This window comes from Lepisosteus platostomus, chromosome 3 (genome assembly GCF_059453375.1).
Source record: "Lepisosteus platostomus isolate fLepPlt1 chromosome 3, fLepPlt1.hap1, whole genome shotgun sequence".
In the NCBI taxonomy this organism is placed as follows: domain Eukaryota; kingdom Metazoa; phylum Chordata; class Actinopteri; order Semionotiformes; family Lepisosteidae; genus Lepisosteus; species Lepisosteus platostomus.
Genome location: NC_142613.1, coordinates 17,627,134 through 17,646,963, shown reverse-complemented (window position 1 = coordinate 17,646,963; position 19,830 = coordinate 17,627,134). Strand labels below are relative to the sequence as shown.

General features: G+C 36.0%; 1 protein-coding gene across 1 annotated transcript in view; it reads right to left on the bottom strand.

Moving 5' to 3' along the window:
* Positions 1-593: 593 nt before the first annotated feature.
* ush2a (Usher syndrome 2A (autosomal recessive, mild)) overlaps positions 594-19,830 on the bottom strand; it is a 427,426-nt gene continuing 408,189 nt past the window's right edge. The window contains exons 69-73 of the mRNA XM_088624763.1: positions 15,558-15,641; positions 14,290-14,531; positions 8,282-8,374; positions 5,577-5,801; positions 594-4,732 (exon numbers count right to left, since the gene is read on the bottom strand). Of these exons, the coding sequence (XP_088480889.1) occupies positions 4,643-4,732; positions 5,577-5,801; positions 8,282-8,374; positions 14,290-14,531; positions 15,558-15,641 (734 nt within the window). The 3' untranslated portion in view covers positions 594-4,642. The remainder of the gene's footprint in view (positions 4,733-5,576; positions 5,802-8,281; positions 8,375-14,289; positions 14,532-15,557; positions 15,642-19,830) is intronic.

Below are 19,830 nucleotides of genomic sequence, written 5' to 3'. Positions count from 1 at the left end.
AGCAGAATTAACCTCTGCTTATTTCTTTGTGTCTTGCACACAAATGCAACTGCCCAGCTTTAGCTATTTTAACAAAGCTGGTTCTGCACAATTTTAAACCACCTTATTTCAGACCTGTTGTATACAGTATATATAATCTGATTGAGTGCTTGACAAGGGGTCTTTTCGGTGGTTTAAGCAGCCATTTCACCTTTTGGATTTTTTACTATACTGAGAGCAAATGTTTTCTGTAAGTGAATTCTAAAGTTCTAATAACTTTGTAATGTAGGTGGTCTGCATGACTTGATACCTGACTTTGTAACTGATGTTTTCTTACCAGATGTAATTTCCAGGTATAAGCCCTACAAAATGGACAGTCATTAAGGACTGTAATATGCCATTCAGTTTAGGCCAGGACTGTGCTGTTCAAAAAGTATTTAATTTCAATGTCATTATGAACAGACTACTTGAAACAAAAATGGGTCATTGTAGAAGCATAAGGACTGTACAGGGCCTGCTATTGGTCCCTGTACTGGTTCTGCTACAGGGACTATTGGTGGATTCCCAGTGAATCTGTGCTGTTCCACTGAGTAATAATTGGTAGAAATCTGTAGAATACACTTACATAAGGCTGTGTGACAAGACAGAGGGCAATGCTCCACTGAAATTGCCATGGAAAGGGAGTACTTCTAAATTTATATACAAAGAAATAGAATCTGCAGCACACATTTAAAAGCTTCATTGTTCTTTCATTTTTCAAGATGAAATGTTGCTAAACATTTAAATGTAAAAAATCAGACTGCCAGTATAATCTTTTTTACCGCTTTATTCCTTATCAAATATCACACATTCCTATTGAGCAATATTGTACAGTAGGAATTGGTCACAAAAAAAATACAATAATACATTTCAATACAACATTACAACATTAACATTCAGAATACGGTAAGTAAACTTGGAAAGGTCCTGAACTTAGTCTCAGACTACATTCATCACACAGAAAATACTAAGAAAAATTAATTAATGAATGGAGGTAGGTTAGTTAGGTCCAACACTATACAGTATACAAATCAGGCTACATTGATTTTTCAGACAAATTAATGTGGCTTTACATGCAGAGTAAATTTTAAAGCAAAAAAAAAAACACAAAACAGTAATTTTATTCACACCTTTCACATTGGTGATAATGCTAAAATAATACTGACTTTCAGGGAATTCCCCAGTTTGCCATGTTAATATTCAAGAAGTTTAAAATACAAAGCAATAGAAATGAAACTGGAAAAAGAAATCTGAGTTTTCCAGTACTGGAACATTAACATTTCAGTTTCTGTCTACATCTTGACGGTTCAACATAATGGGTAAGTCTTTCGATGGAAGATTCAGCCAATATAAAGAGTATTATCTGATTTAGTTTTAAATTGTAGAGCCTAATTGTTGGGTTACTTGTGCATTTAGGTACTGTGCATGGTTAGTTATGAATGTGAATATCATCTTTAAAATGCTAAGTGCACTAAATTGTTCACATACCCTTCTTGCTTTGAAAATTGCACTGAATCATTGAAAAACCTGTGTATTACAACATAAAGTATACACGTCAATGTGCATTTGCTAAAAATAACAAAATAAAAATATTTAACTTATATATTTATGGTGACAACATTTTTGTCCAAAATGATAGATCTGACCCTAGATCAACATGTCAAAATTGCAATGATAGAATGCACGTGATATCAAAAAAGGTTGAAAACATACTCATCAGCTTACACATTAGCACACCATTGTACTCAATGGATGGTTCTTGTTTTCTGGAAACCTTATTAATATAATAATTTCAGAAATGAGGCTTCAAAACTAAAGAACCAAAATAATTTGAATATTGGTATAGGAAGCATTAGATAACATTTGTGTTTCATTAAGCTAATAGTTATTACAGTTTCCCATTGGTAAGGAACAGAAAAAGCTTAACAAAATGCCTTTTAAATTTAAATACAGTATTTTAGTTCTATGCCCTAAGTAACACTGTCATTTGTAAAAAAACAAACTTTAGAACATAACCTATACCTAATTTATTTTTAAACACAATAGGAAGAGGTTTATGTTCAATCCATTCAACATGGTGTACGTGAAGCTAAACTCTTAAGAGATGATACACTTTTAGAAGTTGAGAAAACTGAAACAATACAAAATAACAATAAAGGTAGCACACTGGTATATACAAATAATAATAAAGAGTTGGCTGTCATCATTTAAATCATTTAAAATGTTAATAAACATGCTTCATCTTGCTCATTATGATAGGCACAGTTTCATTTATCCCTAATCAACTTTCATTCTCAGCCTCTAGAGTGAAAATGTTTGACATATTTGGGTCTTAATGATTAGGGTTATGATATGAAATTTTCATTATGTGTTATGCTGCTGTTACTTTGAGTTTCACTGTAAGATAGGGTTCATTTACACATTGATACACACCGTAAAGATAAAAAAATTGTAAGCATTTTCAGCTTCTAACACTTTTTTCACATATCCTAGACTGAAAATGCTGGTTTCAATAGCACATGTATGAATTCACATCTTACTTAAAAAACATAACAAATATTTGCTCAATCATGGCTTTAATTCAGAATTACATTTGGTGTACAAAATTAGACTATTATGTCTGGATTGGACTAAATAATTAAATTAGAATTGACCAATAGTTAATTGTGGTTCTGGATTGCCATGCTGGGTTGTCTGATTTTTCCAAGCAAGCCTGCCTTCACGCAGGGCAGTGTACTGTATTTCTGTTTCACCTAATTTGTTATGTACATTATTTCTGTTGGGCTCTGCTTTTTTGAGCCAGCTTTGTTTTAGGCATTGCATTATTGTGATTAACCATTGCAAGCCATTCACTGCAGCAGCCTGACCCCAATGGGTCAGTTCAAGTTGGTATTGCGCAATGCTTGTATCTTTACGATTGACCATTGTTGATAACCACTATTCACCACAAAATTCAAATTTCAATTCTATATATCATGTATGCATGGTAAGCTGTTAGGAATTTGGTCACCAGCCCAAGTTAGTAGCCCTATCATCAAAGTTTTTTTTCTAGTTTAGTTTAAGGAAAAAAATATAACTGCTAGCCTTGGACAGTTCATCATATGCATCATATGTGAAAGATTTGTTCATGTGGTCCATTGGTGTACTAATGAATTAATTCATTAGAGGAATAACAATGGAATGAAGAAAATAACCCAATAGCCCCAAAATACTCAAAAGCCCTGGACAATATGCAGAAATAAAAAAATACAAACAGGTAATTTTCCAAAACATGCTTTGGCCATGCTTTTTTAATCCCCGGATGAGTCTCAGATGCAGACTCATTGAGTTTCTGTGAAATTAACATAAATCAGGGCTTTTCAACATAAGGCCCTCACAATTCACTCTCAATAACCAGCTCCTTTGAACAGATTATTAGTATCATAGCACTGCAGCAGAGCAGATTGAAAAGGATAAAAGCTAAGTAGACCTGCCTTAAACATATTTGGAATAGAGTCATCACTTTAAAGATACTAGAATGCTAGCACTTGCTATTTGGATACGTATTTCATCTTAGACTAATACATAGTACACGTTTATTCATTCACAATGGTTGGTATACTATGAAGAAACATACACATATGTGTCCAGGAGCTTGACATACTTTTGGGGTGTTTTTAAAGAAACAAATCAAGAATGCACAAGATATGTATCACTAAATATTTAACTATTTTTACAGTGGTATTTGTCTATGGCATTAGATTTTGGAGGCGTTTATCATTAGGCAGGTCATCCTAAGCAAGTATTATTCCTTGTTAATAAAGGATTGAAGTTCTCTCAAACATCAGGTGTTACTGTAGTGACTGTTGACTGTCAGTGAATTGCAGTGTTTACCTCCCAGACACATTTCTGAATAGGGTCGCAGTGGGAGAAGGGATGCGGTGGATACCTGTCATGTTTCCATTTTGTGAATTAGGACCTTTCACATTTTCTAATGGGAAGCAATTAAAACAGTTAAATAGCTGATTCCCTCAGATGAATGATTCTCTCAGGTGAATTCTAAGTTTGTTGGCTTAATTCCATCACCTGAAACTAAACTCCAATTAAAATAACAGGGTTCATGAACCATATGTATTTGATCTTATTCTCTGGTTCTTTGAAGTACAGAATTATTTAAGGCATATTTTAATGCATTCAGAAAACAGTACTTCTTACAAATGCTGTGTATTCAATTTGGTCATACAACTTAAAGTACCCCTGTCCAGTCACTTATTTATTTCATTATTTTCCAAATGTACAACTTTAAGCTTTGTGCTCTGTTGAAAATATGTGCAACACCTACAGTTCATAAATCACAATATTTCTTCAAGCTGTTAGGGTTACAAGCATAATTTGTTGTTTTAAAGCTCTTAAATATGTCATCTTGTTTTATGAGCCTTCATACAATCCATAAAACATTGGAAAGGATAAACTGAAATGTATACACCCAAGAAAGGAAAGCTGCTTACACTGCACAATGAATTGAAAATCACTTAAAACTCAATGTAAGCTTCAGTGTTAGCTCAATTTGGTACATAATGGTTTGCTTCCAGCAATTTGTAGATTACTTAAACCACTAGATGTGTTGAATCATTTCTTCAGTCTATTACAAATGAGTATCTGTAAACATAGTGTGCTCCTTTCTCACTGTGCTGAAGCCTTTTATAGTGTCAGTAAACTCTTCATCTTCGACAAACTGAAAAAAAAAGTGATATAAAACTTTGAAAAATCTGATACAATTTACTTTTGTACTTTCGAATTTTAATAACTGAGAACAATTGCCTTTGCTTTTACTTTACTGACTGTGCAATCTAGTCATTTTACTATATAGAGAAGGCAGGGCTTTAGATATATACTTTCCTATTCACTTGCCAAACATAACATTTCATGAATCTTACCATTCACAACATAATTTAATTTTAAAGCTTTTGGTGTTCCACAGCACTATTTCTAACAATATAGTCAAATTTATTGGCACCTAGTGTTATAAATAGAACAGATTAAGTATACAGTTAGTCTAAAAAAGTTAATTATAAATGTAGAACTCTTGAATTGTAGAATTTAATATGATTTTATTGTTCTCAAGTAATCTGATACATTACATGTAACAGAATGAACTCATTTTATCATACATATTTCCTTCAAATTAGGTAGACTAGAACCACAATGCATGTCTAGTCTTTTTTTTTCAAATCCCAAGCTGTCACAACTGAGATCTTGCAATTGGAATAACATTGCATATCAATATGATAGAATGATTAAATTGATTAGTGAAGGAATAAAGTCACAAAACAACATCTCTATTATCAACTAAATAATAAGAATCATAGACTGGGTTTAGCTGATCAGACAGTTTTCTTACCTGTGTACCTATAATTTTATTTGCACACCAAGTAACAGGTGGAAATTTTTGTGTGGAACAGTGTGATTATTGCTCTGATTATTTTGGTGATCCGTTCTTCTTCCATTCAATTAATGTGTTACAATCACATATTGCTGAGACTAGAAATAATACATAGCTTATTTTACAAGAGACTCACCATTCCACTGTCATGGCCATGTAATATCGTATCCCAGACTGAGTCCTCAATCAGAGACTTCTTATCGTGGATGTCAATCAGCTGACTGACGCTGCGATGCAGGGAATTCTGAGAGTACACACGGCTCAGCTGAGTTTGACTTGGCACTCGAAGAACAGACATGTTCTGATTACTGTGGTTGAGGATATGTGATCCTGTTCCAAGTATTTTTGTATCTGCCAGCCCCTGTGGTTCATATATGAGGAGAAAACACTCTGTTTAGGCTCATAAAGTGAATATAGCGAAATAAATGTTTTATTCTTTCATAAATGCCATTGAAGGAAACCTTTGAAGTGCTTTACCCTCCATATTCGCTTTAAACCATTACCAAAGGATAAAACGTATTTGTCTTCCTGCATAAATGATTCCAATAAAAGTATGAAAGGTCGCTAATGCAGTGCCACCTCAGTGACCTCGCTGAAACATCCATTAACATATAGGGAGTCCCTGTCATTATCAGAACTTTTATAACATAGCTTAGGAAGAATAAAGAATGGAAGGTCAGCTTCTTGTACTGGGTTGTATTACATGCAGCAGAAATATGCAATTTAATTTGTATGAAGAGAACAGATAGGGCCGATGCTTGGATTTGTTGGTAGGGAAGAACAATTAATAATTTGGGGAGATCTCTTGCTTTTGAAAAGTGGGGAATTGCTGAGTTTTCACCTCTCATAAAAGTTCACATTGTTAAATGGGGTACCTCACTCCTAATTCATGCTAAGAGGGTTTGCTCTTCGTTTGTTGGTTGTGAGAACCGGATCTAAAAATGAGAGGACACTTTGATCCAACGAAAAGTTGTTTCATAACCCCTGGGGTCTCAGGGGTATCTTATATGGAGGCCAACAGCCACCAAGTGCCTCATGGGGTGGGACTGTAAAGTAGCTGTAATTACTCAGTTGCAGAGCTATTCCATAGCCTTGGGCCTGAGACAAAAGATCCAACCTAACTGGAGGTTTGGGTGGAAATACATGTATGAAATCTGCAACAAAAATCAGATGCACACAATGCCACTTAGATGAAGAGACGATACAGTCAAACTCACCAAAGAGCCTCCAATTTACAGTATAGACTACATTTGAATACACATTAATAATTCATGTTGATTCCTTCCCAGTTACTTGTACCAGAAAGGAACTATAAATGTGAGTGCATGTATTTTTATCATTGTGCTTTTAGTGAAAAAAAAATCTGGCATAAAATAGCCACTGTCAGAGTGCTTACCAACTTCAGGTGTAATAAAAAAAAACATATTGTTTGCAGAAATATACTAACCAGTGTCAGTAGTAGTTTTATCTTGTACAATGTAATCAAAATAAGACATGGCATCAGTTTTGTGTACCTTTTGGAAGGAGTTATGTCTTAATGTATGTATTAATCTATGTCTACTGATGCCCTGCTTGTTCAGATATCATTGTGTTGTCTTCTAGTGAAGTGATGTCCTAGATACTGCCTAATTATTCTGTAGGTCCTAAGGCACTAGTAAAGTCTGTTTTCACAGACCTCTTAATATGTTTTTACAAATATTACACTTAGTCCCCTTAATAGGCAGGGATCTGGTTGTACATATATATTTTTACTACTCAATGCAATAACTCATATTATGCTAATTAAATTGCACTGCACATATTGTGTAACCTTCGCCCTTTTTCTTTGAATTAGACATTTAATTTTGGCTTTGTAGCACAGTTTTTATCCTTGCTCACAGTGAATGAATAATAGTTAATCTAATGTAGTTTTATTAATGTACTGTATATCGAATTTTAACACTCTGAACTTTAAATTCTAACTGCAATGTCAAGCATAATAAATGTTCATGAAACATGCAAGGATATTAGGAAGTGCACAAATGGCCCATGTGACAAGGCCTTAGCTATTTTTATGTTCAACATACAAATAGCTGGACGTTTCCTCAACAAGGCTCATTGCTTGTTTCAATTAAATACATTATACTATAAATACATATGTAATATGTGTTTCAAGGTATTATGGGATATTTACACAAATGTATATTGAAAGCAGATCACAGAGGGTGAAAATCTATGAAGCAACATTTCACACAATACACCACAAATGCATTTTCAGAATTACACATTCTTTGTGAGAAGATTATTTTTTAAAAGAAGGAAAGAATAGCCATAGAAGAGTTGCATATATGTTTAGAGAAAATAACACTTCTAAGTTTAAAACATGCACACTCTCCTAGCCATACCTCTAAATGCATTGTAAAGCTTTTAAGAGTGACACTGCTGGTGGAATCAGATGTATCCGGAACAGTATCAAACTGGAAACAAAAATTATGCTGTTAAAGATTTCGGTTTCTTTGCATGAAAGCAAAGCATTTTTCAGTGACCTAGCAAAAGTCAGCCCTGAAATTCACAGGACCTCATTATTGGGCATGATTTTATTTTTCTTATAAAAATGTAGCAAAGTAACTGTTGCTTGAACTCCACTTTTAAAAAGTAATTGCCTCAACTTTGATAGCAGAACAGTTCACGTAACATTTCTATAGGTCCTTTGGAAAGATAAGAGCCTAAAACTCTCTCACACAGAACATGTCATTTTATACACAGTAGAGAAGATTATAACTGTGAGCACATTCTAGCACAAATGTTGCATACTGTACAATTAAACCATGCCTAGTGGATGACAGGTAACCAGAAGCTTACCATCTCTGCACACTGTTGTGTTTGGTGAGGAGATGCAGAAGGAGCTGCACTGGAAATTGGATTAGAGGCATTTTCAGAGAAAGAGGTTTTCTGCTTCATACAGAAATCCAGTTTAAAGATAGCAGAAGGAAAATTGGAAAAAAAAAAGTATCCAATTTCATTAACATTCAAAGAGAAAAAAAGATCAAACATAGAGTATAGTATATAGAAAAAATGTACTGAAAAAGCCATGTACTGTACATTATGAAAAGGTGAGTTCAAAACACATATGTGTTGTGTGCACATTTCTCTCCCACATCCCTTAAAGAGCTGCTTATTTTTTTTACTCCCACAAGGTGGCAGTTTTGCTAAGAGAGTAACAATTAAATTTCAGAACATCAGGGCCCTCTTCTGGGAAATAAAAGGATGTTGAAGAAAATGAGATGTCAAAAGCACTGAGTAAATACATTGCAACAGACTTTTGTGCTTACTTCGAACCATGTAATTAAAGGCCACAAAACAGGTGTGTTGACTCTAAACTGACACAATGAAGTAAAGATTCAGATGTCCAGATTCTTAAAAAAAGTATTAAACACTGTCCAGTTTTTGATATACAGTTTGTTTTCTTCAACCACAAACTAATGCAGGCAAAGCACCTGTGATAAAGAGAAGATGACTAGATTTAATGCAAATCAATTCTATTCTAAGTTTTTCAAGGCAGACCCTACAGTATATTTTCAACAAGGTGCATTTTACCATGGTGCTTTATTAATTTTTCCTCTAGCTGAAAATATGTCTTTTCAAATTGTTTCGGTGCAAAGCAGCGACCTATGAAATCTACAGAAGTTGGAAGTACAACATTTCAGATCTTCAAGTTCAATTACATAAAAAAATTTACTGAATAGTGAAGATGATTAATATAGTTTTGTATTTAAGTATTTAAAATAGGCAATGTATTATGTAATAAAGACACACACACACACACATACACACACACACACACACACACACACAGGGCTTTAGGAATAACTACAGTAAAATCCTATTATCTTACCACAAATGTTTAGTGAGAAACCATTTGTTTCCATATGAACTTTTGTTATTGCTTTAGGGTTATTGCAATTTTTGACTATATTATGTTTTTAAAGAGTCAACAGAATGGTTTCCTCGGGCCAGTCATAAAATGTCCATCTAACCATCGTCTATTTTCTAACCCCTTTATTCAACAGAGTGTGGCCGAAGAGACGAAGCCCATCCTGACAAGCAATGGACGCAAGGCAGAATATACCCTTGATAATAATAATAATAATTGCTTACACTTATATAGCGCTTTTCTGGACACTCCACTCAAAGCGCTTTACAGGTAATGGGGTCTCCCCTCCACCACCACCACCAATGTGCAGCATCCACCTGGATGATGCGACGGCAGCCATAGTGCGCCAGAACGCTCACCACACATCAGCTATTAGTGGGGAGGAGAGCAGAGAGTAATGAAGCCAATTCATAGATGGGATGCCAATTCATTGCTGGTCACATAGACACACACAACACACTCACAACAGAGACAATTTCCCAGATGTTAATTAACCTTCCAGTATGTCTTTGGACTGTGAGAGGAAACCGAAGCAGATGCCCACGTGTACATGCAGAGAACATACTGTACTGTACAGACTCCATGCAGATAGCACTACAGAATTGAACTCAAGGCCCCAGTGCTGTGAGGCAGCAATGTTAACCACTGCCCCACCATGCTGCCCTCCTAAAATGTGTTAGCAGAATATTTTACATGAATTTCCTTCTGAGTAAAACAGAACATAGGTAAAAACTGGACACTGTTTCCTACATTTTTTGTGAGTGTGGAGTGTGGAGTGTGGAGTGTGGAGTGTGGAAGCAATGAGTAAGCCTGGGTTTGGCTTTTATATTAAATTTAAATCTTCCTTATTTATATATATCTTCATTATAAAATGAGAATTTGGCTTGTCAGGGCAAACAAAGAAAACAGCTGCACAACAACAGATGTGAAATAAATAGAAGAATAGAGGCAGAGAAGATATTAATTTTCTTTGATGAACTTCTTAGCTTTGTACACTTCTAAATAAGCATACATTTTACACTTCCTGGCCTTTTGCTGTAAAAAAAAATACCGCATCATAGATTCACATACAGCTACACAATGTGATATTTTCAAGCAAAGTAAATTTCAAGTTCACTTCTGTCATAAGCATGTCATGCATGCCAGTAGTTTGCTGCTTGGAGGCCTGCGATCCTGTAGCTTTTCCAGGAATCTGTAAATTACCACCTGCAGTAAAACCCAGACAAAAAGCTTGATTTCTTTAATATGGAGAGTAACCGTTCCCTTTTAAGCAAGATGTCAGGAGGAACGAAATTTAATGTAATGTAAATACATTTTAATGCAAATGTATATATGTAAATGCATACATATATGTGACTGCTAGAAGCATTAAAATTTAACTTAAAAGTGGAATCAGCTTTGATGTATAAATGTTCTCTTATTGGGTAAATGTTTTCAACAGGACAGGTAAAGGGGCTAAGGTAAAACTGTATTAGTAGCACTATTAGCAAAGAGAGAGATGGGTTAGTCTAGGCTCCAATGTGTTCTGAAAAGGAAAAGGCCAAGTCCTTAAAAGAATGCTAGGACTTACATAACTACCTACATTTGTAATAAATATACAAAGCACTTCATGTTCTCAATGTTAAAAACAATTCCTTTACTTTCCACTTGTGACCTCCAATTAATCTTTCACTGTTAATTTGAAGAAGCTGAATGGGATTTTGCCTTTGTCAGTCCTTATAGAGATTTTGACATTCCTTGTTCAAAATTAAAACCACTTGGTTCTTTTAGCTGGGTGAAACCCTGGTGCGGTGGTCCATCTGTCTTCTGAGTTTGTAATAATTTGCCAATTGATTTCAGTTTTCTGTTTGGATCATATTTAAAATGTACTTTTAGTTGCTTAACTGTATGTCTGTTCATCCTAAATTGATCACTTATTAAGGGCTGTGTATTCAGAAATAAGGGTTAGCAAGCTGAGGAGAAGCTGCTTAAAATTCTGTATACTGAAGATGTTGTAAACTGTAGCCACGAAGTAGGATATTTTTAGAATTCAGAACTTCATACAAGTTTTTTAAATGTCTATGCCAGTATTGAAACAATTGAAATATTTGAGTTGATTTGTAGTTCAGTTGGAATGATAACCAGCAGACACAGGACCAGAATTTGGAGCCAGAATTTATTTTGGCCTATTAGTGTAGGAGATTCTTTCTTTCCTAAACCTGGGAATATATTGCTGGTCATTTTTCATCTTACTGATTCCAGAGGTGCAATATATATTTTTTGAAAAATAGTGAGCACAATTCTACAAACAATTCCAAATCATTACTTAGTAATGGATTGTAAAATTTAAAAACTATCTTTACCTAATTCAAGGGGAGAAGCTGGGGTTAGCAAAGTAGAGAAAAGAGTCTCATGAGAGGCTCTGCCTCACGACTGGGAGGGAATCCCTCAAGAGGGGAGAGAAAGACTGGAGGAATCACTTTAAGAGTTGCTGCCCGAGGTGTTGAGAATGAAGAGAAAGCTGCTCGAGAAGGAAATGAAGGAAATGGAAGAAGTCCCCTGACTTGCTTAGAGTCATTTTGATGAGCCACATCACAACTGGGATAAACCCTCAGGGGACCGAGAGAATGAGAATTAGTAAGTTAGAGATCCCGAGAATAATGGGTGTCTCCTCTGGCACGCATTTGAGAACTTCCCCAGAAAGGGTCAAGGAGGCGCTGCCATCCTGAGGTCGGGGAAGTGAGCTTCACTGACCCCCCAAACATGACCCCAGGTCAACACTTTCAGATTTTGAAATGATCACTTATGTGACTTGCTATCCTAGTCACTTATGTGACTTGCTATCCTAGTTTGTAATAATTTGCCAATTGATTTCAGTTTTCTGAAATCATTCAAAGCGGCATTCAAAGACGGTTGTAGTATAGAACTTAGAAGAAGGGCGTGTTCCAGGGTGGGAATACAAATGGGTGTATGAACTTTAGCTGTACTGAGGATGGAAAAAAAAGGGACTGGAGATGGTCAGGCTGAAGAAGGCAGAGCCGAATGAAAGGAATTTTCAAGGTTGAGCAGAAGGCAGTTAATATCGGCTACAGAGTGAGAAAGCGGTTCAAGAGTTTGAGAAAGCTACTGGGAATTCTGCAGAGAAAGAGAATCTGCTAGAGAGCTGGTTAGCCATGGAGGAGGAAAAGGCGGAACTAGAGAGTTGACAGAAGGAGAAGGGGCTGTCCGATTTCCTGAAGGCGGAGCTGCAGGTACTGCTGCAGAGAGAGAAGGATGGAGGACTGGTTGAGCTGAAACGGAATAGTATAAAAGTTTAAAAAAGGGGCTAAACGGTCAGAGTGAGGGGGAATAGGAATACATCTGTCTAACAGTGATTTGAGGTGCCTTGGAAGAGGCCAGTCCTTGTAAAAGAAACGAGTTGGCGTATCCGAGGTGGTGCAGTGGTGTTTTGAACGATGTAATGTAGAAGGCTGGATGGGAGAAGCAGAAGTGTCAGCGATGGGGGAGAAGAGGATTAGGTTGAAAATTAGAAGGTTAAGATGGTGAAACAGTGGTAAATGAACAGCGTGGAAAACGAACAGCATGGAGACTCTTCAAGTTGCTTTAGGAGAGAAAGGCAGTCTGGAGATGACAGAGAATTAGGGCTGCGAGCCATTATAGGTCTAGTGCTCAGAATTCAAGTAAGTTGAATTAAAAAACTCTAGACGTGTGTGTTAGCAGGGTTAGGGTTTAATTAGGAAAGAGATAATTGAATGACAGAGCAAGGGGAAGAGCACCCCCTGCTTCTCCCATAGAACTCCACCTATCGGTTTCCGTTACAATTTAATATCTATGTACTGCCAACAATTAAGAGAAACAATTCAAATGGTTAGGAGAACCTAATGTTAAAAATATACATTCACAAACATTAACCAATACAACTGTCTATGGGTTAGTGGAACCAAATACCCAATTTAAGAAAGCTGATACACAAGTATCCTTCAATTAGAAAAAAAACCAACAATGACATGCTGGAATCAGTAATATGGCAGAGGGAATCTATGGCCTTCTCTGATTCATTACCATTCTTTTGTTCTTATGCAGGGGCAGCAGCAGATATTTTCCAATGCAATAGTTAAATTACCACCACGATGACTGGTTTGTATTACTCTTATTCAGTGATGTTTTAATGGCACTGAGTAGCATTTTTAAATCAATTACAGAATATAACAATACTATTTATTTCTCTTTGCAGTTTACTTAAATACTAGTTCTAAAGATTCAGGAATAGATTAATTACTAAAACAAGCATTTTAATATGTATAGTAAAATGAGAACACCCACATGGTTGTTATTCACTAAATGATTTCATGATTTAGAACTACCTCATGGCAGAGATTTCTAAATGCCTTCATGGGCATTTATTAGATTACAGTGTAAAGGGTGAGGTTGCAGATTCCAAATGACTCCAAATGTGGATTCGAAAATTTAAACCCACAGAAAAAATGTGACATTTTTTACAGACTACAGAATTAAGTTTTGTTTTCTGAAAAAAACCCTACTGAATACTGACTTGTGATCCTGAGAGATGATTTGGAAATTTGAACTGGAATTCACCAGGATGGGGTTTAGACTGGGACACTTCTCCCCTTTGTACTTATTCTGAAAATAATCCCTGAAGGCATTTGAAACTTTGCAACACAATATATATTTACCATTCAATAATTAAAAAAAAAACATTGTGTAGATGTGAACATTTATGTGCATGCACTTTTTGTCCTAGTTTGTTGATGTTTTGTTTTGCCCCTAAGCAAACCTGTTTTATGCACTGTTATACATTTTGGAAATCCACAAGTGAAGAGATGGAACTGAATTTAATGTGACAGTCGTAAACTTTTCTATATTCAGAATCACTTAGGTTACAATACTTGTGAATAACGAAATAACGTCTCTGCCTAGAAAAGCAGGCATGACTTACCATGTAGGTGTCATTGGGTGGGTAGACAGACGTAGAAGTCCTCTTCTGAATAGGTACTAGTGGTGGTCTCTCCCTGGCAAATGGGGGCTTGTGGAGAGCCCTCTGCAGCAGCAGGGCCAGGAAGATGGCCAGTAGAATGAGGCCAAGCATGGCCATCAAGATGATGAACCACAGCTCAGTATAGAACTTTGAATCAGAGTCCTGCATTCCTGTTTTCCCCCCTGCTGTGGGGTCCACTGGACCTTTAAAAGAGAACAATAGCTGACTCAGCCTCAGTGTAACCCTTGGATTACAGTGAACTACAGTACAAAACTCAGCGGCGGATGTTGCAGAACAATCCATTATGAGCCTCCTTCTTTTGTAAAAATAAAAAATAGTGAACATCACTGCTTCAAATGACACGAACTAATTCTTGCATCTGAGATTTTGTTTCACTCACATTATGAAAGACATCGTCTCCAGAAAGTCACAGAATTCATAGCATCCATTTTCATTAGTTTGAATAACCTTTCTCTCATGTCCAAAACAGGAGTTTCATAATCCAATCACACTTCATAGTCATGAATTAACATATTGTTAAATTTAGTTTTGTAAGCAGACCATTACCAGAGCACAGCAGCAAACCTATAAAAACGAAATGTGTCCTGCATTATGTGTAGTTATATTTCTAATGCTACTTTTAATGTAATTTGGTAAATTTGATCTAATTTCAAAGGTTCCTGAAATGTTTTTAATTTCAAGTCTGTTTTTTGTTCACTCCTATTGCTCATTCTTTAATCAAAGTGAAATTCTTTTTGTTGACTCTCAGAAAAGATATAACTGAACTGGTAACTGAATTATTATTTTACTTTTGCATACACTTGCTTTTTCAAAAGCTTCATTAAGCAATCACCTTGCATTTAGTCAGTCAGTGGCTTTCTCAGCATCTGCCTTCACTGATGCGGTGCTACATTCAGTGTGACATGGTACGATATCGAGTTGCTGTCTGCTTCAGTAAGTTTTGACTGCAAACATGATTTCTTTTTTTAAAAGGCTGTGTGTCTAGAATAAATACATGCTGATAAAGTTCAAATTCTGTCTTCCTTTTTTCCAGGAATGGTGAAATTATATATTGGTATGTACATGTATACATCTTTTCACTCTCATTCCAGTACTCGAATGTCTATATACATGGTTAAACCTGGTTGGCATGAAAACAAACAAGTGCTCCATGCTAAATGGAGAAAAAAATGAAAAAAGCAGAACTTACCGACGCTGGCAAAACTTACCAATGCCTGTAGCTGTGTTGTACTTAATAATGGGAGTACTGATACTACCCACATCAGTGGTACATGTAACCTGAAACACAAAGGCTAAGACAGAGAGAATATACCTGTTACTATAATGAATATTTAAAGTGCATTTAAAACTCCCTCACTGTGAAATGTCCTTGCTGCTGGTTGTACTTTTAACTTTAAATCATGTTTTGTACTTGGTCAAGAAGAAAAAAAAAAGAGCACCTCTCCTTCACATGATTAGAGGTCCAGCAGAATTGAAGGTTAAACTTTCATGCATATTAATAGAGTGCTATTTGAAGGTTAGAGGGACAACTTCAAACCCTCATCTACTTGGCGCAATTGGAGCTACAGCAACAAATCAACAGGGTGATCAATTTACCTCTGATCAGTCTAAGGCAACCAATTAGAAACGGGTGTTATTTTTTTAAAAGTAAAATAACAAAGAAGAAGGCTTCTGGGCTTCAGTTCTATTGATGCCTACATTGAACTGGTTACTGCTTTATTTTCAAGCGTTAAGGAACTTGATTTGAAGTAGGTTTCTGTACAATATCTCAAGATTAGAGACTTTACAGAATAACAGCAGAAGAATGTCGTTACAGCCAAGTGAATGTCTATCATAAACACAGAAAAAAAGAAGATTAAAAGAATTAAGACTTTAGGGGTTCCTGAACACTTCAACTTATCCTTCACCTCTGCTCCAAGTGCCGTTTGGGCCCTTTAGCCCAGAGATTGCTGGTTCAGGTATGAGCTATAACATCAAATTGCAGGGAGTCACATTCCTTGAAAGAAGGTGCACATTGGCCACTGAAGTTGGGTAGGTTCAAAGCTGACCAAACTCTATTAATAGATCATTTAAAGGTGGGGCACATAGGGCAGTTCCCTGGGACTGTCACTAAGAGGCCACATTAGATGTAGAGCTGTTGTGTCTAACCACTGCACAATCACAGATACATTTTTCATTAAATCAGGTTCTTTATTGCAAAGCAATAAAATATTTTCATTTTTAAAGATTTAGATTTGTCAATTTTTGGTGACCCAAACCCAAATTATGTGTCACCCATCCATTTTTTAAGTAGCCAGTTTCGTGTTTGTTATGTCTCCGCTTGCAACTACATATCCTGGTGCCTCACATAGGAGTGAATAAGGAAATATGTTCAGACGCCTCTGATCCATCCATGTTTGAAACATTTGACTTTCAGTTGTGACATTTGTCACAACTCCGAATAGAGGGTACATTGCCATTTGAAGGAAATGTGCATCCCTTACTGACAGCACCTCAGTCTTGGAAGTGCTTGGGAAGCCACTGGTGTGGCTGTGTTAATGACAGCCACGAGTTACTTGCCTGACTAATCCTATCCTACACTTGGTGGTGTTCAGTTAGTTGTATGCCATCACTTGGAAAATCCTGATCATAGATGGGTATTGACATGACCCAAGTTCCAAACCACAATCAAGGAGAACATGTGAGTCACTCCAAAGCCTCCCAGTAAAGCATATTATAGTGACAGGACCTAAACTATTGGAAATTGTTTTTATAATCTCTTGTGGCAGTTATCATTGCACCTTCCCCAGTTTTATCTGGTTAATGAATAATTCCTAAGTGTATTGATTGTGACGTTTCAAAAATTATTCTGAATAATGTGATTATATGCATTTGGAATTTAACACTCCTCCAATAATGAGGGCTTATATAGAAATTAACCTGACTACTAACCCCATGAATGACCAGTAGAAATGAGCTTTCATTATAAGAAATAGTGGTAATATTTTAATAAGGGAGATGTCCATTGTCTTTATACTTATGGTAGTAGTGAAAAGCAATTTTAATCTGATGTAGGCACTAACCATCAGTGATGAGTTGCTTTCCTATTTAAGTAACTACTGTATATCAATTTTTTTTTTTATTTCTGCAAAGGAATAAGGTAGCTTTGTTTACCTCCCCACATTAGAGCTTCATTTTGTGTTTGATATTTATGTCTGTACACTGTGGTGGATTTAGAGTGCCTTGCAAAAGTATTCATCCTGTTTCAATGTTATCCCATTTGATTGAATTCTTATATAAAATGAAAACCTGAATGCTCAAACTGAACAACACCTACAAAATCCAAAACTAAGTATACACAGTATTACTTACATAAGTATTTACCCCCTTTGCTTTGGCAAACAAAAATTAGTTCAGATGCACAATTGTTTTTTGGGGAAAACTCTCACATTTAATTGAGTGGCATCTGTGTATAATACTTCCGCAATCAACTCATTTTAGTTTAATTTTTCTTTGCAGTTTTTGCTGATGTTTAACTTCTTTCACCCATAACAAAAATAATAATTTTGTACATTCAACCTGCAGATATTCCAGCTCTCCAGGGCCGGGATTGCCCATCATTGAACTAGGCTCTTCTTTTGTCTCTATCATAAAGTAATAACATTCCACTGTCCTGCAGTCTGATTGTCTTCATCTCTGAATAGTAATGATGTTGAGGGGAAAGGATATAATTTCCCTCAAAATACAGTGGACAGGAAGCAATTTATACTGATTTCCAGTTGGTAGGAGTTTGTGCTGGTGGTGTTTGAGCAAGCACTTGATGCCCAGAACATCATCACTGATTTGGCAGTGGAAACTATGGCCAAGGCTCTGGTGCCAATCAATGAAGCATTGTGTGAAAACACCACAGTCCTCCACATTCTCCGATAGCATGTCACAACTTAGGTCACAGCAATGGAAAAAAATAGCTTCCTTCCTGTGTCAGTTTGCTGAAAAAGAAATTATTTATGCAGTGCCTAGAGATCTCAGTTTATAGAAGTAGCTACAGTAGGCAAATGCAAAACTATCATGACGGTCCGGGCCGAGCTCTGAAAAACTGAAGATTTTCTCGATTTATCCTGTGGTGCTGAGGGTCTCATATGGAGGTGAAAACTTGTCTCTGATAAGAAAGTGCTTGCCTTTCTGTCACAGTTTCCAACCCGTGTTTCAAAGAATCTGTTGGAAGGGATCTCCACTATGAATCAGTCAGATAATAGTCCTAATCCTAAAAAATAGAGGACAACCATTTGTCTACCACCTGAGAGGATTCTAGTATTGATAAGAACTAATTTAATAAAAAATAAATAATTAAATTTATTAAAAATTTAATAAAGAATAACTCTTTTCCCTTTGTAATGTGAAGCAGTTTCACAGTACCAACATTAGATTCTGCCATGATCTTAATTTTGTCCTTTTGCAAGGTTTTTCCACGCATTTTGGACACGTAATGAATGTTGATTGCACAGATAATGCATGATAAAATAAAAGTGGGCATGCACCCTGCAACACAATGAGCACAACATAAACAGGTCTGAACATTGGGCCAAAGTCCTGTAAAGCTGGGTACATTTCCTAGATTGTTCCTCCATGTACAAGTTCTCTGCCTGAAGAATTTTGTTCGTTGTAGTGAAAAATGTTGCTCACAGGGAGAAAAATAGGTAAATATTTACTGGCTTTGTTACAGCGAATATTTATAAATGTGGGGTTCAGAAATCAGTAGATGACTATAATAAATTAATGTATGCAAGCTGTATTTAACTGAGAACTTTCCACATCATGAGCATGGTAGTCCACCTCATAGTACACAACATTTTTGGTCTGTGAAGATCAACATCTGACCTTGGGGTGCTCAATGCTTAGTAAGAGCTAAACCCATCTGGTAAGGTTTTATATTTAATTGGGCAACACATAAACCACATAAACCATTCTCTAGGACACATAAACCATTCTTTAGGACAGATTTCATTTTTGTTCTTTCCAATCATAGCACAATGCATTCTAATTGAATATTTTCATATAATCCATAAAAAGCCACAATATGGTACGTCAACACCACTCTATCCAAAAATGAATCATTTAAGCTCATATTCTAAACCCAACTTGATTAATTTCTCCCCTTTAACCTTGGCTTAGTGAGGGACCCTTGTGTTTTGTGGGTTGCAATAAATGACTTCAGCAGGTGCACAACAACAGTTAGGATCGCACCTGGCTCCATAATGCTCTGTTACTCCGAGACAGAGCAGTGTTTTAAAGTTGCCCTGAAACCAGAATAAATTAGTGCATAAATAAGTGCTAAATGCTAACTTAATTGACATTAATGCTTAATGATTGTTTTACTTAAAGAACATCTGGAATATTTTTTTATAATTTCATTAGAATCTACCTGTCAGTTGAAGCTATCAGACTGTACATTGTCTTCATATTATTGTCCTACTTTCCACAGCCTTCTGATTAATTAAGTAA